Source organism: Ranitomeya variabilis, chromosome 1 (assembly GCF_051348905.1).
Source record: "Ranitomeya variabilis isolate aRanVar5 chromosome 1, aRanVar5.hap1, whole genome shotgun sequence".
Lineage (NCBI taxonomy): Eukaryota > Metazoa > Chordata > Amphibia > Anura > Dendrobatidae > Ranitomeya > Ranitomeya variabilis.
The window spans coordinates 353,355,420-353,378,421 of record NC_135232.1 but is presented as its reverse complement, the minus strand read 5'-3'; the positions used below and the strand labels follow the sequence as shown (position 1 = coordinate 353,378,421).

Genomic DNA, 23,002 nt, shown 5'->3' with positions numbered 1-23,002 from the left:
CCTGAAACACCATCCTGACCTGCTTTACATGAGAATCCCAATCATCAGAAAAAAACAGAATATCATCCAGATAAACAATCATAAATTTATCCAGATACTTCCAGAAGATGTCATGCATAAAGGACTGAAACACTGAAGGAGCATTAGAGAGCCCAAAAGGCATCACCAAGTACTCAAAATGACCTTCAGGCGTATTAAACGCAGTTTTCCATTCATCTCCCTGCTTAATGCGCACAAGGTTGTACGCACCACGAAGATCTATCTTGGTGAACCAACTGGCACCCTTAATCCGAGCAAACAAGTCCGACAATAGTGGCAAAGGATACTGAAATTTAACCGTAATTTTATTCAGAAGCCGATAGTCTATACAAGGTCTCAAAGACCCGTCTTTCTTGGCCACAAAAAAGAATCCCGCACCAAGAGGGGAAGAGGATGGACGAATATGTCCCTTCTCCAAAGACTCCTTTATATAAGAACGCATCGCGGCATGCTCAGGTACAGATAGATTAAATAATCGTCCCTTAGGAAATTTACTACCAGGAATCAAATCTATAGCGCAGTCACAGTCCCTATGAGGAGGAAGAGCACTGGACCTGGACTCACTGAATACATCCTGATAGTCCAACAAATACTCAGGAACTTCAGAAGGAGTAGAAGAAGCAATAGACATCGACGGGGAATCGCAATGAATTCCCTGACAACCCCAACTTGACACAGACATAGCCTTCCAATCCAAAACTGGATTATGGGTCTGTAACCATGGCAGACCCAAAACGACCAAATCATGCATTTTATGCAGAACAAGAAAACGAATCACCTCCCGATGTTCAGGAGTCATGCACATGGTCACTTGTGTCCAATACTGCGGTTTATTCTCTGCCAATGGCGTAGCATCAATTCCTCTAAGAGGAATAGGATTTTCTAAAGGCTCCAGGACAAAACCACAGCGCTTGGCAAACGACAAGTCCGTAAGACTCAGGGCAGCACCTGAATCCACAAATGCCATAACAGGGTAGGAAGACAATGAGTAAATTAAAGTCACAGACAAAATAAACTTAGGCTGCAAATTACCAATGGCGACAGGACTAACAACCTTTGTTAGGCGTTTAGAGCATGCTGAGATAACATGTGTAGAATCACCACAGTAAAAACACAACCCATTCTGACGTCTATGATTTTGCCGTTCGGTTCTAGTCTGAATTCTATCACATTGCATTGAGTCAGATGTCTGTTCAGACAACACCGCCAGAGGATTAGCGGATTTGCGCTCCCGCAAACGCCGATCAATGTGAATGGCCAGAGCCATAGAATCATTCAGACTTGTAGGAATGGGAAAACCCACCATCACATTCTTAATGGCTTCAGAAAGGCCATTTCTAAAATTTGCGGCCAGAGCACACTCATTCCATTGAGTAAGCACGGACCATTTACGAAATTTTTGGCAATACACTTCAGCTTCATCCTGGCCCTGAGAGATAGCCAGCAACGCTTTTTCTGCCTGAATTTCAAGATTGGGCTCCTCATAAAGCAATCCGAGCGCCAGAAAAAACGCATCAATATTTGCCAATGCCGGGTCTCCTGGCGCCAATGAGAAAGCCCAATCCTGAGGGTCGCCACGCAAGAAGGAGATAACAATTTTAACTTGCTGAGCTGAGTCTCCAGACGAACGAGGTCTCAAAGATAGAAACAATTTACAATTATTCCTAAAATTCCTAAATTTAAATCGATCTCCAGAGAACAGCTTAGGAATAGGTATCTTAGGCTCTGACATAGGACTACTAGTAACAAAATCCTGAATGCCCTGCACTCGTGCAGCAAGCTGATCCACACTAGTAATCAGAGTCTGAACATTCATGTCTGCAGCAGAGCTTCAAGCCACTCAGAGCAAAAGGGGAAGAAGAAAAAAAAACAAAAAAAACTCAGAACTTCTTTTCTTTTAATCCCGCTTCTGCAATGCATTAAATATTCACTTAGGCCTGGAATACTGTTATGATCCTAGTGGTAGAGGATCTCAAGAGTTTCAGCTAAGTCCACAAACACAAAAACCAGCTCATAGGGAGGTGGTATCTTGGCTGACCGCATACCTGATCCTAGCCCACAACTAAAAGCAGCCGGGGAACGTACCTACGTTGATTCTAGACGTCTCGTGTTGTGGATTCTGTTTTTGGGCTCCCTCTGGTGGTTACGGCTGGTACTGGGTGACTTTGGTGGGTTGCGGTCTCTGGTTTCCACCTGTCCATCAGAGGCTGGGTGTTTCCTATTTAACCTGGCTTTCCTGTCATTCCCTTGCCGGCTATCAATGTACTCAGATGTGCTCAGTTTGGTTCCTGACTACCTGCTCCCAGATCTCTCAGGATAAGCTAAGTTCTGTTTTTCAGTTGTTTGGTTTTTTGTCCAGCTTGCTAATTATGACTCTATGCTAGCTGGTAGCTCTAGTGGGCTGAGGTTCTCCCCATGTGCCATGAGTTGGCACATGGGTTCTTGTAATCTCAGGATGGTTTTTGATTAGGGTTTTTTGCTGACCGCTCAGACCCCTTTTGTATCATTCTGCTTTCTAGTTATAGCGGGCCTCATTTTGCTAAATCTATTTTCATCTCTATGTGCGTGCCTTCCTCTCATTTCACCGTCAATACATGTGGGGGGCAACTATACCTTTTGGGGTTCATTCCTCTGGAGGCAAGTTAGGTCTTTATTTCCTCTGCAGTGCTAGTTAGCTCTTAGGCTGGCGCGTGGCGTCTAGAATCAACGTAGGCACGCTCCCTGGCTATTTCTAGTTGTGTTTGTCAGGAGTAGGGCAGCGGTCAGCCCAGGTTCCATCACCCTAGAGCTCGTCCGTTATTTATGTTATTTTGCTTGTCCAGTGCGATCCCTAGCCATTGGGATCCATGACAGTATAGCCGGCCCACAAAGTGTTAATTGTTTGGGCTGAAGCAGGAGAAAAAGAAGTGTTTAAGGGAAAATTTTTTTTTTTTTTCCCCTCAGAGTTTTGCTGCCTAGCCCTTAATTGCTGTCTAGCTGCTTCTTACCTCCTCTTAACCCTTGAATGGCTCTGACCTTAGCTGTTTAACATGGATGTCCAGAGTTTGGCTTCCAGCCTGAGTAATCTTGCGGCAAAAGTTCAAAACATACAGGATTTTGTTGTTCACACTCCCATGTCTGAACCTAGAATTCCTATTCCAGAGTTTTTTTCTGGAGATAGATCTACCTTCCTGAATTTCAGGAACAATTGCAAATTGTTTCTTTCTTTGAAATCTCGCTCCTCTGGAGACCCTGCTCAGCAGGTTAAGATTGTAATATCTTTCCTGCGGGGCGACCCTCAGAATTGGGCATTTGCATTGGCACCAGGGGATCCTGCATTGCTCAGTGTGGATGCGTTTTTTCTGGCACTGGGATTGCTCTATGAGGAACCTAACCTGGAGATTCAGGCTGAAAAGGCTTTATTAGCCCTCTCTCAGGGGCATGATGAAGCGGAAGTATATTGTCAAAAATTTCGGAAATGGTCGGTGCTTACTCAGTGGAATGAGTGCGCCCTGGCTGCAAACTTCAGAGATGGTCTTTCTGAGGGCATTAAGGATATTATGGTGGGGTTCCCTGCGCCTACAGGTCTGAATGAATCTATGGCTATGGCCATTCAGATTGATCGGCGTTTACGGGAGCGCAAACCTGTGCACAAGTTGGCGGTGTCTTCTGAACAGGCACCTGAGACTATGCAATGTGATAGAATTCAGTCCAGAAGTGAACGGCAAAATTATAGGCGGAAAAATGGATTGTGTTTTTATTGTGGTGATTCAGCTCATGTTATATCAGCATGCTCTAAACGCATAAAAAAGGTTGATAAATCTTTTACCATTAGTACTCTGCAGTCTAAGTTCATTTTGTCCGTAACTCTGATTTGTTCACTGTCTTCCATTTCCGTCGATGCCTATGTGGATTCGGGCGCTGCCCTGAGTCTTATGGATTGGTCATTTGCCAAACGCTGCGGTTTTAGTCTGGAGCCTCTGGAAGTTCCTATTCCTTTGAAGGGAATTGACTCTACACCATTGGCTATGAATAAACCGCAGTACTGGACACAAGTGACCATGCGCATGACTCCCGTTCATCAGGAGGTGAATCGCTTCCTTGTACTGTATAATTTACATGATGCACTAGTGCTTGGTCTGCCATGGTTACAAACTCATAATCCTGTCCTGGATTGGAAAACAATGTCTGTGTTAAGCTGGGGATGTCAGGGGGTTCATGATGATGCACCTCTGATTTCAATAGCTTCATCTACTCCTTCTGAGGTCCCTGCATTTTTGTCTGACTATCGGGATGTTTTTGAGGAGCCTAAGCTCAATTCGCTCCCTCCTCATAGGGATTGTGACTGTGCTATAGAATTAATTCCTGGCAGTAAGTTCCCTAAGGGTCGTTTATTTAATCTGTCAGTGCCAGAGCATACTGCTATGCGGAATTATATTAAGGAGTCCTTGGAAAAGGGACATATTCGTCCATCTTCGTCCCCTCTGGGAGCAGGTTTTTTTTTCGTGGCAAAAAAAGATGGTTCCCTGAGGCCTTCTATAGATTATCGCCTTCTAAATAAGATTACAGTCAAATATCAGTATCCATTGCCATTATTGACTGATTTGTTTGCTCGCATTAAGGGGGCTAGGTGGTTCACTAAGATAGATCTTCGCGGTGCGTATAATCTTGTGCGGATAAAACAGGGTGATGAGTGGAAAACCGCATTTAATACGCCTGAGGGCCATTTTGAGTATTTGGTAATGCCTTTTGGACTTTCTAATGCTCCTTCAGTCTTTCAGTCCTTTATGCACAATATTTTCCGTGAATATCTGGATAAGTTTATGATTGTGTATTTGGATGATATTTTGGTGTTTTCTGATGACTGGGAGTCTCATGTTCTACAGGTCAGGAAGGTGTTTCAAGTCCTGCGGGCCAATTCTCTGTTTGTGAAGGGCTCAAAATGTCTCTTCGGAGTCCAGAAAATTTCTTTTTTGGGGTACATTTTTTCTCCTTCTGCTATTGAGATGGATCCCGTCAAGGTTCAGGCGATTTGTGACTGGACACAACCTACATCTGTTAAGAGTCTTCAGAAGTTCTTGGGTTTTGCTAATTTTTATCGTCGGTTCATTACTAATTTTTCCAGTGTTGTTAAACCTTTGACTGATTTGACTAAAAAGGGTGCTGATGTTGCTAATTGGTCTCCTACGGCTGTGGAGGCCTTTCAGGAACTTAAGCGCCGGTTTTCTTCTGCTCCTGTGTTATGTCAACCAGATGTTTCACTTCCTTTTCAGGTTGAGGTTGATGCTTCCGAGATTGGAGCGGGGGCGGTTTTGTCACAGAGAAGTTCCAATGGCTCGGTGATGAAGCCATGTGCGTTCTTTTCTAGAAAATTCTCGCCCGCCGAGCGCAATTATGATGTGGGTAATCGGGAGCTTTTGGCCATGAAGTGGGCATTTGAGGAGTGGCGTCATTGGCTTGAGGGTGCTAGACATCGTGTGGTGGTCTTGACTGATCACAAAAATCTGATTTACCTTGAGTCTGCCAGGCGTCTGAATCCTAGACAGGCTCGTTGGTCGTTGTTTTTTTCTCGTTTCAATTTTGTGGTTTCATACCTGCCAGGTTCAAAGAATGTGAAGGCAGATGCTCTTTCCAGGAGTTTTGTGCCTGACTCTCCTGGAGACTCTGGGCCTACTGGTATCCTTAGGGATGGGGTAATATTGCCCGCCGTCTCCCCAGACTTGCGACGTGCATTGCAGGAGTTTCAGGCGGATAAACCTGATCGTTGTCCACCAGAAAGACTGTTTGTTCCGGATGATTGGACCAGTAGAGTCATCTCCGAGGTCCATTCTTCTGTGTTGGCTGGTCATCCTGGAATATTTGGTACTAGAGACTTGGTGGCCAGGTCTTTTTGGTGGCCTTCCTTGTCAAGGGATGTGCGCACCTTTGTGCAGTCTTGTGAAGTGTGTGCTCGGGCTAAGCCTTGCTGTTCTCGGGCCAGTGGGTTGTTGTTATCCTTGCCTATCCCGAAGAGGCCTTGGACGCACATTTCCATGGATTTTATTTCAGATCTCCCTGTCTCACAGAAAATGTCCGTTATCTGGGTTGTGTGTGACCGCTTTTCTAAGATGGTTCATTTGGTACCCTTGCCTAAGTTGCCTTCCTCCTCTGAGTTGGTCCCTTTATTTTTTCAGAACGTGGTTCGTTTGCATGGGATTCCGGAGAATATCGTTTCTGACAGGGGATCCCAGTTTGTGTCTAGCTTTTGGCGGACGTTTTGTGCTAAGATGGGCATTGATTTGTCTTTCTCATCTGCATTCCATCCTCAGACGAATGGCCAGACGGAGCGAACTAATCAGACCTTGGAAACTTATTTAAGGTGTTTTGTTTCTGCTGATCAAGATGACTGGGTTGCCTTTTTGCCACTGGCCGAATTTGCCCTTAATAATCGGGCTAGTTCTGCTACTTTGGTCTCTCCTTTCTTTTGTAATTCGGGGTTTCATCCTCGTTTTTCCTCTGGTCAGGTGGAGCCTTCGGATTGTCCTGGAGTGGACGTGGTGGTGGACAGGCTACATCAGATTTGGAATCAGGTGGTGGACAATTTGAAGTTGTCTCAGGAGAAGACTCAGCAGTTTGCTAATCGCCGTCGCCGCGTGGGTCCCCGACTTCTTGTTGGGGACTTGGTGTGGTTGTCTTCTCGTTTTGTCCCTATGAAGGTCTCTTCTCCTAAGTTCAAGCCTCGGTTCATCGGTCCTTATAAGATCTTGGAGATTCTTAACCCTGTGTCTTTTCGTTTGGATCTCCCAGCATCGTTTGCTATTCATAATGTGTTCCATCGGTCGTTATTGCGGAGGTATGAGGTGCCCGTTGTTCCTTCGGTTGAGCCTCCTGCTCCGGTGCTGGTGGAGGGAGAATTGGAGTATGTTGTTGAGAAGATCTTGGATTCTCATGTTTCCAGACGTAAACTCCAGTATTTGGTTAAGTGGAAGGGTTATGGTCAGGAGGATAATTCCTGGGTGGTCGCCTCTGATGTTCATGCGACTGATTTGGTCCGCGCCTTCCATAGAGCTCATCCTGATCGCCCTGGGGGTTCTCGTGAGGGTTCGGTGACCCCTCCTCAAGGGGGGGGTACTGTTGTGGATTCTGTTTTTGGGCTCCCTCTGGTGGTTACGGCTGGTACTGGGTGACTTTGGTGGGTTGCGGTCTCTGGTTTCCACTTGTCCATCAGAGGCTGGGTGTTTCCTATTTAACCTGGCTTTCCTGTCATTCCCTTGCCGGCTATCAATGTACTCAGATGTGCTCAGTTTGGTTCCTGACTACCTGCTCCCAGATCTCTCAGGATAAGCTAAGTTCTGTTTTTCAGTTGTTTGGTTTTTTGTCCAGCTTGCTAATTATGACTCTATGCTAGCTGGTAGCTCTAGTGGGCTGAGGTTCTCCCCATGTGCCATGAGTTGGCACATGGGTTCTTGTAATCTCAGGATGGTTTTTGATTAGGGTTTTTTGCTGACCGCTCAGACCCCTTTTGTATCATTCTGCTTTCTAGTTATAGCGGGCCTCATTTTGCTAAATCTATTTTCATCTCTATGTGCGTGCCTTCCTCTCATTTCACCGTCAATACATGTGGGGGGCAACTATACCTTTTGGGGTTCATTCCTCTGGAGGCAAGCTAGGTCTTTATTTCCTCTGCAGTGCTAGTTAGCTCTTAGGCTGGCGCGTGGTGTCTAGAATCAACGTAGGCACGCTCCCTGGCTATTTCTAGTTGTGTTTGTCAGGAGTAGGGCAGCGGTCAGCCCAGGTTCCATCACCCTAGAGCTCGTCCGTTATTTATGTTATTTTGCTTGTCCAGTGCGATCCCTAGCCATTGGGATCCATGACAGTCTCGCACCAGCCGGAGAACTAACTAACCCTTTCAGAGAAAATAAGACCTCACTTGCCTCAAGAGAAAAGTACCCCAAAGTTATAATACAAGCCCCCAACAAATAATAACGGTGAGGTAAGAAGAAAAGACAAACGTAAGAATGAACTAGATTCAGCAAAGAGAGGCCCACTAATTAATAGCAGAAAATAGGAAGCGGACTTATGCGGTCAGCAAAAACCCTACAAAAATATCCACGCTGAATATCCAAGGACCCCCGCACCGACTAACAGTGTGGGGGGAGAATATCAGCCCCCTTGAGCTTCCAGCAAAATCAGGAATCACATTTTGAACAAGCTGGACTAAAAATGAGAGCAATGCAAATAAACAAAAATAAGAAAGCAGGACTTAGCTTATCTTGCAAAAATCAGGAGACAGGAGCAAACAGACATAGACTGATTACATCGATTCCAGGCATTAGACTGAGCTTCCAGGAAGTCTAAATAGGAACACCCAAGGCCTAACGAACCAGGTGAGTACCAACCTGGGGAAAGACAATCCAAGTGCCATACCGCTAGTGACCACAAGAGGGAGCCAAGAAATATAGTTCACAACAGCACAGCCGCCCGCACTCAGCACCGCCACGCACAGCCGCCCGCACTCAGCACAGCCGCCCACACTCAGCACAGCCGCCCGCACTCAGCACAGCCGCCCGCACTCAGCACAGCCACGCACAGCCGCCCGCACTCAGCACAGCCGCCCGCACTCAGCACAGCCACGCACAGCCGCCCGCACTCAGCACAGCCGCCCGCACTCAGCACAGCCGCCCGCACTCAGCACAGCCGCCCGCACTCAGCGCGCAGGATGGGAGCACATGACAGGATGGGGACGCAGGATGGAGCAGCATATGATAGGAAGGGGGCGCAGGATGGAACAGCACATGACAGGATGGTGATGCAGGATGGAGCAGCACATGACAGGATCGGGGCGCAGGATGGGAGCACATGACAGAATGGGGATGCAGGATGGAGCAGCACATGACAGGATGGGGGCGCAGGATGGAACAGCACATGACAGGATGGGGATGCAGGATGGAGCAGCACATGACAGGATCGGGGCGCAGGATGGGAGCACATGACAGGATGGGGATGCAGGATGGAGCAGCACATACCAGGATGGACACCATATACCAATATAAATGCTCGCCACCCGGGGCGTAGAACGGGTTCAATAGCTAGTATCTTATATTCATAGGTAGCTGCTTGGCCTTCCACTAGAATGTCCGAAAAAATACTAAGAAGAGAGCAACCTCTTTGTTACACTTCCTCTATGCTTTTAGCATTGACATCTCCATAGAAGCGCTTAACTGTTACCAGATGTTTTTTTCTGATTTCTGCCAAGGAGTGCTATGATATATTCATTAATTATATAAATAGCGTACAAAAAGTTTATAAAATTAGGGTTCATGACTTTTTCTTTCTATTACTCCTGAGATTTGGAGTCACACTACTGAAAGCACCCTAACTTCATCATACATTGGCCATGTAGTCAATACTTACATGACTCTGCAGAACAAAGGATGTATGCTTATATCTGCATGCCGGAGGAATGCCAAAATAAAGTGGCATCTTCCATTTCATCTTTGCTGCAAAGGACAAGAAGCAGGTTGTTAAATATTTATAAGGACTAATTCATACATCTGGGTTTTTTTATTGTATGTAAACAAAACGGACCGATTTTCATCAGTGTTTTCTCCATGTGTCAGTTTTTACCAACTGTGATTTTCTCGTATGAGAATAAAATTACAACTCTTCTACTAATTCCAATTCTAAGGCCATGTTCACATGCTCAGTATTTTACATCAGTATTTGTAAGCCAAAACCAGGAGTGGGTGATAATGCAGAAGTGGTGACGTGTTTCTATTATACTTTTCCTCTGAGGCCATGTGCACATGTAGGTTCGGCTCCCTGCGGGTTCTCCCGCAGCGGATTTGATAAATCTGCAGGGCAAAACCGCTGCGGTTATCCCTGCAGATTTATCACGTTTTGTCTTGCGGTTTCCGCTGCGGGTTTTGGTTTTACTATTGATGCTGCATATGCAGCATCAATAGTAATGTTAAAAATTAAAAAAAAAATGGTTATACTCACCCTCTGACGTCCCAATCTCCTCGGCGCTGCACGCGGCGGTCCGCTTCCAAAGATGCTGTGCGGGAAGGACCTTCGTGACGTCACGGTCATGTGACCGCGACGTCACCGCAGGTCCTGCTCGCACAGCAAACCTGAGACCGGACGGCCGCGTGCAGCGCTGAGAGGTGAGTATAGCATTATTTTTTATTTTAATTCTTTTTTTTTTACCACAAATATGGTTCCCAGGGCCTGGAGGAGAGTCTCCTCTCCTCCACCCCGGGTACCACCCGCACATTATCCGCTTACTTCCCGCATCGTGGGCACAGCCCTATGCAGGAAGTAAGCGGATCAATGCATTTCTATGTGTGCAGAATCGCTGCGATTCTGCACAAAGAAGTGACATGCTGCGGGTTGTAAACCGCTGCGTTTCTGCGTGGTTTTTCCGCAGCATGTGCACAGCGGTTTGCGGTTTCCCATTGGTTTACATGTTTACTGTAAACGCAATGGAAACTGCTATGGACCCGCAGCATCAAAATCGCTGCGGTTCCGTGGTAAAAACCGCAACGTGTGCACATGACCTGACTGTTCCACTCATGATATTGGTTTACAAATACTGGTGTCAAATACTGACCAAATATTGAATGTGTGAACATGGCCTACAGACGACAGCCCATGGATTGCACAATGATGTTATCTGTGTGCTGTCTGTGATTTTCACAGACTTATAGTCTTGTATAAGTGTATTGAGAAGACATGTTCTGCACAAAAACCACAGACATGTGAATATCAACATAGACTGTAATGGGTATGTGTGCTATCTGCGAAAAACAGATTACGTACATGAAAAACTGACATCTGAATGAGGCCTTAGAGAAAGTACCTGAATGAGTCAAGCTGACATTGCATAATACTAACTAAAATGAAGATGTCTTTGGTAAAAATATGTCACCCCTCCGATCTCTAGGACAATGGGGCCTTGGATCCCTCCATTCATTGCAATGTGGCTACATATTCATTGCAAGGAAAGATACAATGTGACGTGCGACACAGAGACCAGCTAAACACCTAAGTATTGTCGATCTCTGCACAATATTATTTTCAAACATAGTATATGGCTGCAGATGGTTTATGTGGTTGTATCTACAGACACAAATTCTACAATAAAGGTACAGCTTTAATAATAATAATAATAATAATAATAATAATATTAATAATAATGTTATTTCTATATCGCCAACATATTCCGCAGCACTTTACATTTTATAGGGGACTTGTACTGACAATAAAAGACATTAAAGAATAACAAAAATCACATAAACAACAGATACCAAGCGGAATGAGGGCCCTGAGTGCAGGCTTATGAGGAAATATCCATGATTGGAAAACTATAACTTCTATCTTCCAGGAACAGTGATGATAAAACCATTGCAATGTAATGGGTGAAATTAATGATGAAATCCACTGCAAAAACCTGCACATGACAAATACTGATTTAGCCAAAGCTATGAGGCCACTTATGTGGCAAAAAGGCTCAGTGTGCACATTGTGTTAACCCCTTCAAGCCACAGCACTTTTTAGTTTTTGCGTTTCTGTTTTTCGCTCACCTTCTTCACATTATGGCCATGTGAGGGCTTGTTTTTTGCGGGACAAGTTTCACTTTTAAACGACCCCATTGGTTTTACCATATCATGTACTTGAAAACGGGAAAAAAATTCCAAGTGCGGTGAAATTGCAAAAAAAGTCCAAATCCACAACAGATTTTTTAATTTTTTTTTACTACATTCACCAAATGCTAAAACTGATCTGCCATTATGATTCTCCAGATTATTACAAACTCGCTGATAAAAAAAAATGCATATGTTGTTTTTATTTAAATGGTGAAAAAAAAATATCCCAAATTTGTAAAAAAAAAAAAAGTGTCATTTTCTGAGACCCGTAGCATCTCCTTTTTTTTGGGATCTGAGGCCAGGTGCAGTCTTATTTTTTGCATGCCAAGCTAATGTTTTTAATGATATCATTTTGGCATGGATACAATCTTTTGATCATTCGTTATTGCATTTTAATGCAATGTTGTGGTGACCAAAAAAAACGTAAATCTAGCGTTTTTACTTTTTTTTCACTACTCCGTTTACCAATTGTATAAATTTTTTTTTATTGATCGATTCTGAACACAGCAATACCAAATATGTGTATTTTTTATTTTTCTTAAATTGTTTTATTTTTAATGGGGTGAATGGGGGAGTGATTTGAACTTTTATATTTTTTTAATATTTATAAAAACATTTTTTTTCTTTTCACTTGCTTCAATAGCCTCCATGAGAGACTAAAAGCTGCGATAATCTTATGGCCTCTGCTACAGACAGGTGATGATCTGATCGCCTATGTGTAGCAGAAATGCACACTTGCCATGAGCGCTGACGACAGGGCGGCACTCATAGCAATCCAGCAATGACAACCACAGGGCTCTGCTGCAGACCCCAAGTGCGATGCCAGCCCATCGGGGACCCGTGGTCATATGACATGGGCGCTCATTGGCAGAATTAGTGACGCACTTCTGGCACAATCACATTAAATTCCACTGTCCGAGATTGACAGCGGCATTTAACGGGTTAACAGCCGCGGGTGGATTGCGAGTCCACCCGTAGCTGTTAGGGGCACATGTCAGCTGTTCGAAACAGCTGACATGTGCTGGGAAAGTTGTGAGCTCAGCGCTAGAGCCCACATTAAAGGGAGAGACACGACATGCGCTGTACATGTTCGGCGCATGTTGTGAAGGGGTTAAAGGGTTGGAAAGGAGCTAAAAAACTTCCCCATGGTTTGCACCTGATATCTCAACTCAACTCTACTCGTTCTATGGAGCAGGACTGCAATACCAAACGTGGAAAGGTGTGGCACTGCTCTTGGATGAAAGAATTTATATTTTTCTAAACAAGGGAAAGCGCATCTAACTTATACTATAAGGACTCATTCTGACCTCCGTGATTTCTCACGTACCCCAAAACAATTGTACAAGTGTCATCAGTGTTTTAGATCCGATTTTCATCAGCATTTGGTCAGTGTGTCAGTTTACCATCAATGATTTTTAAGCATAATGAAATAATTCCATTACAAAGCTTCTATACATTATAATGTTAATCACGGACAGCAGACAGATTGTACACTGATGACCTCTGATGTCCATGATTGTAACGGATCAATAGACTGAATGATTTCTTTACAGACTCATGCAGAAAAACCTAGACATGTGAACAGCCCCATTCTGTCTGTGAAAAGCAAGGCTAGAGCACGCGCATGAAGAATGGACATCTGAATGAGGCCTTATTGTGGAGAAGGGAAACGTTCCAACTATCCTCACAAAGTAGGAGATGGAGAACCAGGGTAGTCTGCTGAGGCAGTTGCCGCTAAGTCTGCATTTAGTTTGTAGGAAGGCAGACATTTATATTTGTGGCTGCCAAATACAGACCTTACATAAACAGGTGATGAATGTTCTGGCTGCAGATGGGGTGCGTATGATCAGATGACATAACTACACGAATGGAAATTAAATAAGAATAATGGTGCTGTTTCTATGTCTAACCCAATAGCACGTGCATTATTTAGCACAGTATAATTCTACTGTGCCTTCTATATAACAGCGTTTCCATTCACATGAAAGTGTCAATGGAGTCAAACTATTCTTTAGGGTTTAAATAGGACTAAAACAGATTAGCGCCATGTGTAGAGTCTCGTGTATGTCAGACGCACTCATGAATAGTTAATGTATTTCTGCTAGAATGAATATATTAAAAGTCCTCATCATAAGGTACTTCTCTTCTCTGATATTGTGCATTATATATAATTCATATATTTCCACAATTCATACTAATTAGTAACTTTTCAATAAGTGAATAAAACAAAGGTAAGGATAACGAGGTTCATAAAAAGTAGTGAAAGGAAAGGGAGTAATTGTCAATAGCTACAAAGCAAAATACTCTACAAAATGTCGAGTGCAATATATTTAGTGAAGATCACTGCTCCAGTTTTTGTGTCTGCTTTGTATATTTCCCCAGAGAGCCTTGGCATCTGTAAGAGTCATTAAAGGGGTTGTAAACTACTTAGGATAAGTCATCAACTCCAGATCAATGGGGGTCTAACATGTGAAAGGCTGTTGTAGCGGTAGAACAGCACAAAACTGGAGCCGCACAGCTCTGTACACTGTGCAATGGCCGTCCCCCAGTAGTCCAGCTCTGAATGGCCGCTACTCAGCGTACATTGCTGTGCCGTTCCTTCCCGTGAGGCCGGAGTCACACTAGAGAGGAATACGGACGAGTGCTATGCGAGAAAAAAATCGCATAGCACTCGGATCAATGTTCATCTATGGGAAGCTCACATCATTCGTTTTTTTCTCGGCCGTATTATGCGTGCAAGTGAAATTACAGCATGCTGCGATTTGCACCGTGTATCGGCTGAGACTCGCCAATGCATGCGAGAAAAACTCGCACATCAGTGTGACATCCGTATGTAACGCGATTTTAACATGAGCTTTTACATAGAGAGAACTGCTGTATGTAAAAGCTTATGTTAAAATCGCATTGCATACGGATGCCATAGGGATGTCACACTGTTACTAGATGCGTGGAAATCACATCCTCGCATTGCACACATTACATACGGATCACTGTTCGGGAACATTTGTGCCATTCTCGGCCGTCAAAATTGGACTGATTTTTTTTATACGGCAAGTGTGACTCCAGCCTAAGTAGCTCCATCTGATGCTACAAACTGCTGCTGAGTGGTGCTGCCTTTTGTTGACCCCCCATCAATCTGATATTGATGAACAATCCTTCAACTTATTTAGCTTCTCACCATTTTATGATTAATGTTTGATGTTCATGAATAGGAAAATCACATTCAGATGCTGAAAACTGCCCCGATTAAAAAATAGAGACGCAACGCCCATTACAAAGGACACACCTGATGCACTGTGTTGGACCGTGCACTGTGTCAATTGGACAGGATTATGGTTGCCTTTGAGCCTCTGGGGGTAAGCAATGAATTGTCCTTTTTACTGACAGCAAGCAGACATCTTAAAAGGTTGAAAAATTATATTACATAGTGTACTAGACTGTAACATAACTTTTCATTTTATAACAAAAAGGATTTATATCATATTGGAATTTATTTTTTGTTTAAAAAAATTAGCGTTATTCAGCCCCCAAATTACAGTTCAGAGAGCTGCACAGAAACACTACCGCATCCAACAAACTGTTCAGTGCCACCTCCCAGGTACTGAAAATCAGCCGTAAACATTGTGACGGAGCGGTGATGTTCTGTTCCGTACACCGTTTACATTCAGTGGCTATTGACAGCTGATTGGTGGCACTCCTGGGTGTCAGACATCCACAGATCTGATATTGATGACCTACAGTACACTAACAAGAGGTAATCAATACAAAGGCTCATTTACACGTCCAATTTTCATGTACGAGTACTATCAGAGTTTTTCACGGATAACACTAGTACATGTTGTAGTCTATGGGGCCATTCACATGGGAGTTTTCAATCTGTGGAAAATCGCGGAGACATTTCCAATTTTGATCTTATTGTTGGATCAAAATTGCTAATACAAGTCAATGGGTACATGAAAAAAATCGGACTGCACACGGCTGACATCTGAGAAACGTCTGATATTCATGGACTGTCAGAATGAAAACGTTAGAGAAACTTTCTCTTTAAATGACTTCACGTGTGAGAAAAACAGTTTGACACTCGGGCCACACTCTGATCTATCTCTGATAAGAATAATTGATCCATTTTTCTCATAATTTGACTTGTGAATGAGCCCTAATAGTAGTGAAGAACCCTGTTAGTTTCTTTGAGGACACCTTTCAGATCTCGATATTTTAAAATATACCGGTAACTCAAACAAATTGCCTCATTGAACACTGTAATCAATCGAAACCATTCCAGACAATTACAATATACCTCATGCCACAGTCACCATACAGTAATTCAGAATGAATAACTAGATGTGTGTCCCAGAACCTAATAATCTGTGCATTTTTAAAGAGGTTATCTAAAACTTTATCATTGATGACCTATCCTCAGAATAGGTCATCATTTTCTGATAAGTCGGGGTCTGACACCAGGCATCCCTGACCATCGGACGCTCTTAGTGTGGACACTGCCACGGCCATAACCAGAAGATGGAGCAGCTCCACAATCGAGCATTTCATGCCAGCTGCTGCCAACACTGAGGACAGCTGATCGGCATGGGGTGCCGGGTGTCGGACCCCACCGGATCAGACAATGATGATCTGTCCCAAGGATAGGTCAATAGGTCATCAATGAAAAAGTAGTGGACAACCTCTTTAAGTATTTGGAGCACTCGTACAATGATATGTAGAGGTAAAGTATTGACAATTCATAGTACAGTACAGATGGGTTTCAGCATCATCGTCTTGTTTGAAGTAAACAACTCAAGCATCGCTCGCTCAGTCAGAGATAAACTTAATTATATATCATTTCCCTGATGACAGCTCTTAAAAAACTCCGTGAGATCTATATCCACCGTAGATCTGGGAAATAACTGTTGTCGAGCACACAGTGTTTTTTTTTATGTTCTTATTTCACTAGTTTTCTGATTAGAAGTAGGCTAATAGACATGACGGTTATAATGTTCATAGCCACAAGTGATTAATATAGATAGCTATAGAGATATCATGTGTAACATGTAATTGCGATTCTCAGAGCTTTGGAAGATTCAAAGGGAATTGCTTAGCAAAAACAAACAGTATTTACCTGCAGTTATAATGTTAATCGGCAGATAAATAGCATTACAAACCTGTGCAGGTGTACAATTGAAAGAGAGGCTACAGGATGAAAATGAAGTTATATTCTCCCTGCAGCTGCTCACTTCCTGTTATCAGGGCGGTGTAGGGAGATTTTAAAGTCAATGCTCTATAGACAGTGAGCGCAGTATAATCGCTCCCCCTGCTCCTTGACTGACATACCACTTCGTGCACAAACTGCAGAGCAGGATGTCAAATAAGGTGCAGGGGAAGTGAATATAGTGCTCTCACTGAATAATGAGTGGCTGCAGGGAAAATATAATATAATTTTTTCCCTGCAGCCGCTTTTCCAATTATTTTCCAACATATTTAAAATGCTTTAAACTTGCAGATTACACTATATCTGCAGGTAAATACTTTAAATTAATATAATGCAATTACATTTTACTTCACTTACCAAGACTTAGCTTCATTACATCACATTTCAACATTTTAATTTCAGATTCAGTTTCTTCAATGCCTCCAAGCAAGTAGATGTCCTGTCAATGGAACAATACAAAAAAGAACAAAATGTCATATGAAAGTATGGATTCAATTACTCCATCTGTGCTGTGATCCCTTCACAGTTTTTCCTCTTTCCAGCATTGTTCCCAGTCATCTTCCCTGTCTGGATGAGTGGTAGTGCTATTATGCATGGGAAAAACTGAAGGGAGTACTGCGCTGAAGCAGTGCATTTGGGTGGGATGCCGGAACTTGGATGGCCCTAGCAATATGCCATCACATAAAGAGAATGCCTTTTTAATAGAAGGCGAGTGGTTGATTGGCAAGGAAATATAGAGAACACATGGGTTACCCCTACACTTACAATTACAATATCCGCCAGCTTTCTGGCTGTGTAGACGTGATCGTGTACAGACAAACAGGAAGCCTACGGCTACATCATTCGGCAGCTACAGTATATACACTGCAGAAAGCTCCACAGATCTATGCATCTGCCCACTGAATAAGATGTTGGGAGTTGTTGCTTTATTCAAGATTGAATGAAATACATATTTCTTTTTCAGAAATAAAAAGTCACAAAACAAGACATCACATTGAATGGATGACTTGACAAGTCAATTTGTCTGGAAATGGCCCGCACTCACACGTGTGAAGTGCTGTGGACTGTCTGATTTTTTTTTTTATCCTCAAAATCAGATCTGGATAGAATATGCCCTGAGGTACATGGATCTAACTCTTGGATCCATCATGTTAATGAATAAGTGTGTCCGTGTGCCATCCAATACAAAATTGGACAGTAATTGGTTACTTTGATGCAACAAAGCAGACAAGGAGTAAGCAGTGATATTCAACCTTCACTATTTATTTGTCTACATAGAAACAAAATCTAGTTACATGTACACAAATATATGCAAGTACACAAGATATGATAAGTAACAACAAGAAGAGTTATATAGTATGTTATGACACTTACTACATTAAATTATATATCCTATTCGACACTATTTATATACACTATGCTTAATATCTAGCAGCTGAATGAGTAATAGGGCCTGTATATCTCAACTGAACAGACTTCACTCCCCGTAATAGGTCCATCAGTGTTGTACACTTCCATTGCCACCTCTGTTTGTTACAATGGCCATAATGGGTGTTAAGGCCGCAAGTCCCTGATATCTGAGTTACTTATTACCCAGTGTGTTCCTCACACTGACCACCTTTGTTCCCTAAAGCATGGCTCCACTCACACCCTGTCCGTGACGTCATTGTTGGAAGTAATGGCACAATTCAACCCGAACGATGGACGTTCCATGCCATTCAAAGAATAGCGTCCGTTGCCTGGCGGAGTATGGATATTGGGTCTTAGTGGCAAAGTCTGGATGTTGGGTCTTGACCGGCGAAGTCTGGGCATGGGGTCTTGATTGGTAAAGTCTGGACTTTGGTGCTTGACCAACAATGTCTAGCCCACTCTGATACCTAGTCACTCTTAAGTGACTATTTTGGGGGAGCAAGCTCTTTACTCTGCTTATGCGCCCTCCAATTCTCAAGTCTTGGCGCCAACTGAGTTCCCGGTTCACCATCATGACGTTTTATATATGACAACACCACCACAGCTTTCACCTGGCATCACTTTCAAACTCTTCCCTACAGGAATACTGTCCCCATCTTTCAGTTCCAGTCTGTTCGGCTCAACTAGCAAATGGTGGAATTTGCGGGGGGTAAGGGCAATGGTGGAGCGGGGTCGCAGGAGCAGGGTCACATTTACGTCATTTAACAGCAAGAGTGGGGCAATGCTGCAGGCCCTGGGCTAGGAAGTGGGGGTGTTCTGGCCATGCAGGCCTGGAGCAGAGTCCTCGCTGCCCACATTGATCTCCTGGCAGTCTCCAGTAAAATGACGCCGGAGATGGCACACATGCAGATTGTGATCTTGCCTTGTCATTGAGCTGATACAGCATCGCCCCACTCCTGCAACTACCGGTATCCTGCAGCGGCAACCCTATTCCTGTCTCCTGTGACCCCGCTTCACTGCCGCAGCCCCCCAGCAACTTACATTCGGATTAAAAGATGCACCCCCCTCTTTCCTCCCAAAGTTTTGGTTAAAAAAGTAGGTCTTATAGTCCAAAAAGTCTTAGTTACTTACTGATTACAGGATTTTTTGGACCCCATGACAGCACCACAAGAGAGGGGATCCAGTCTTCAAAGACGGGAAACCAACATAAAAGGGCAGCAACTCTCCCATGAATCAGTTGGATTACAAACCATGTGAGGACCTCCAATGGTTATCGCAAAAACACAAATTTTCCCAGCACCACAAATCACAATAAAAAATGTGAACTTATACACTAGTGAAAAAAGTGCTCACCCATATGTGACAGGAGGGAAAATAAGGGTGCTGTGATTGGTTCCGAAAAATCCTGTTACCAGTAAGTAACTAAGACTTTATTGATCACTCATGACAGCACCACAAGAGAATTACAGAGAAAAGTAAGAATTTAGGGAAGGACCACAGCCTGGAGCATCCTTCTTTCAAAGGTGAGGTCAGAAGAGGAACCCATTTCCAGCCTATAATGCTTATAGAAAGTCGAAGGAGAAGACCAGGTTCCTGCCGTTTAGATTGAGATTGCACGATTGAGGCGTCTGATCTCTCTGCCCTGAAGGTTGCCATGACCCTTGTAGAGTGAGCATTCAGACCTTCTGGAACTACTTCACCACTTGCAGAATGTGCTAAAGAAATAGCCTCTCTAATCCACTTAGCTATTGTGCGTTTTGAAGCTTTAACCACTTCCTGGGTCCCTGAAAGGACACGAACAAAGAACTATCCCTCTTCCAGGAGTCAGTAACAGACAGGTACTTCAATAGGCATCTTCTAACATCTAGATTATTAAACTTTTCTTCCTTCTGATTCTTTGGGCTAGAGCAGAAAGAAGGAAGAACTATCTCCTGTAATGTGAGTAGTTGTCTCATCAGTATTTTGCACCTGTATTGCCGCCATCTTCACTACATGGGTTTTCCGCATTCTGAGAGTGCATTAGTTCTGAGATCTGGGCAGGTAAATACTGTGGCCTCTATTTTTCTGTATTAAAGGTTTTAAAGTTACCCTGTTTGCAGAAACTGAGTGAATGGTGGAACTCTAGCCTTCGGGCAGATGTTAAGGCTACCAGAAGGGCTGTTTTAAGGGAAAGATCTTTGACAGGTGCTAAATCAATGGGCTTGAATTGTAACTCTGTTATGGCTGCTAAGACTAAGTTTAAATCCCACAGCACTACTCATTCTTTTAAGATTTGCCTGGATCTAGATGAAGCCCCAATAAAGCTATATACTCAGTAATGCCATTCTAGATCACAGTTATACAGGGCTCCCAGAGCTGACAGCTGGACTTTTTTGGTGCTGGTGGATAGGCCTAGTTTGATGCCTTTCTGTAGAAAATCCAGAACACGACCCACTGGAGCATCATCCTCAATTTTTGATCCTGGGGCAGTTAAATATTTTCTCCATGTTGTGGCAAAGATTCTGGTTGTGGATACCTTCCTACTTTGAAGTAGGGTGGAGGCAAGATTGGGAGAGAGATTCAGAGAACATATTTTTTTTTACTCTAAAGTTCAACCTGATGGCAAAAAGGTCTATATCCGGACAGCCGCACCTGCACTATCTGGCTGAAGATGGACTGATCTAACTCCCACTCTCCTTGCTTTAGTTGATTGTGGCTTAAAAAGAGTGCTCTGATGTTCTCTTTTCCTCTTATGTGAAGAGCTGACAAAGACAGGAGATGACTTTCCACTAGTTGGAACAAGCGATTTGTCACCTCCATTAAGGGTCTGGATCGAGTTCCCCCCTTGTGGCTTATGTAGGCCACTGTCACCTGATTGTCGAAGATGATCCGGATATGATGACCCTGTAGGGACACAAGGAGTCTTCTTACTACTAACTCAACTGCAAGAAATTACTTCGTTTGATGGAAAAACTATCTTGTCCTATGACCAAATCCCTTGGATTAGTAAGATTTCTAGATGAGCCCCCTAAACCCTGGGGCTAGCATTCTTGGTGACTACTTGTGAAATTTCATTCATCCAGGGAATCCCCTGCACAGATTAGTGATATCCAGACACTAAGGGAGGGACTGCTTTGATGACGGAGATAGCGTCAGCCTTTCTTCCAGGTGCCGTCTAAGGGAAATATTGTTTCTTAACACATGTCATTGTAAAGGTACCGTTACACTAAACGACTTACCAATGATCACGACCAGCGATGCGATCGTTGGTAAGTCGTTGTGTGGTCGCTGGGGAGCTGTCACACAGACAGCTCTCTCCAGCGACCAACGATCAGGGGAACGACTTCGGCATCGTTGAAACTGTCTTCAACGATGCCGAAGTCCCCCTGCAGCACCCGGGTAACCAGGGTAAACATCGGGTTACTAAGCGCAGAGCCGCGCTTAGTAACCCGATATTTACCCTGGTTACCATTGTAAAAGTAAAAAAAAAACACTACATACTCACCTTCTGATGTCTGTCACGTCCCCCGCTGGCGGCTTCTCTGCACTGAATGTGACACATTCAGTCAGTGCAGGAAGCTCTCGGCAGCAGCGCGTAACCCTGTGGACGCCGGGGGACGTGACAGACATCAGAAGGTGAGTATGTAGTGTTTTTTTTTTACAATAGTAACCAGGGTAAATATCGGGTTACTAAGCGCGGTCCTGCGCTTAGTAACCCGATATTTACCCTGGTTACAAGTGAACACATCGCTGGATCGGTGTCACACACACCGATCCAGCGATGACAGCGGGTGATCAGCGACGAAATAAGGTGCTGGCCATCTAGCTCCAACCAGCGATATCACAGCGGGATCCAGATCGCTGCTGCGTGTCAAACACAACGATATCGCTATCCAGAACGCTGCAACGTCATTGTCGTTCTCGTTGGAAAGTTGTTCAGTGTGAAGGTACCTTAAGACTCTAGTATGGAATTGGGCACACAGGACTGCCAGGATGCTGAAGATGTCAGAGAACCCAGAAGGGACATAGCACTTTAAGAGACATGGCGTGGAACTTCAGGGCCCTTAACACCTGGCGTTGGAGGTTTTCTATTCTACTGTCAGGCAGAAGCCCCAGAAATTCCTGTACTTTTAAGAGCGCTAACCTTGATTTTTTTTTAAGGTTGAACAGGCAACCTAAGCATTCTAAAGTGGACATTACTCCTTCTAGCTGGATAGTGCAATGCTGGGCCAAATTGCCTACTACTAAATCATCCAAATACAGGATAATCAATATATTCTTTTCCCACACAAGGGGCAATAGTGAGGCCAAATGGGAGGCCACTAAACTGGAAGTGTCTGACAATTCCATCAATAGCTACCACACCTCTGAGGCACTGTTGGTGTTCTACAAGTATGGACACATGGTAATGTCCATTCAGATCTAAAACTGCCATGAGGCAATCCGGGAAGAATAATTTTATTGCAGATTTTACAGATCCCATCTTGAAGGATTCTTAGGAATTTATTCAGGCCCTTCAAATCTAGTTTTGTCCTAAAGGAGCTGTTTGGTTTCTTAATTAGAAAGAGAGGAGAGTAAAACCTCTTTTCTCTTTCTAACAAGAGATCCTCCAATAGGACAGCTTTCTGCACCAGCTTTGAGACTTCCGCATCTAAGGCCTGTTGTTCTGCTATTGAAGACCGAGAGAGAGTTACCATGAACCTTTTTTGCAGGATTGAGTGGAGCTGCATCTTTAGTCAGGATTCTATCAGGCCAAGAACCCAAT

At 43.8% G+C, this 23,002-nt stretch overlaps 1 protein-coding gene across 2 annotated transcripts in view; it reads right to left on the bottom strand.

Annotated features, from left to right (window-relative positions):
* The window catches only part of LOC143794014 (kelch domain-containing protein 3-like), a 170,782-nt gene that overhangs the window by 61,864 nt on the left and 85,916 nt on the right, over window positions 1-23,002 (bottom strand). For both annotated transcript variants that reach the window (XR_013220380.1, XM_077280931.1), the window contains exons 11-12: window positions 17,206-17,287; window positions 9,412-9,497 (exon numbers count right to left, since the gene is read on the bottom strand). Coding sequence is in view for 1 of the 2 variants with exons in the window: in XM_077280931.1 (XP_077137046.1) it covers window positions 9,412-9,497; window positions 17,206-17,287 (168 nt within the window). In the remaining variant the exon portion in view is untranslated. The remainder of the gene's footprint in view (window positions 1-9,411; window positions 9,498-17,205; window positions 17,288-23,002) is intronic.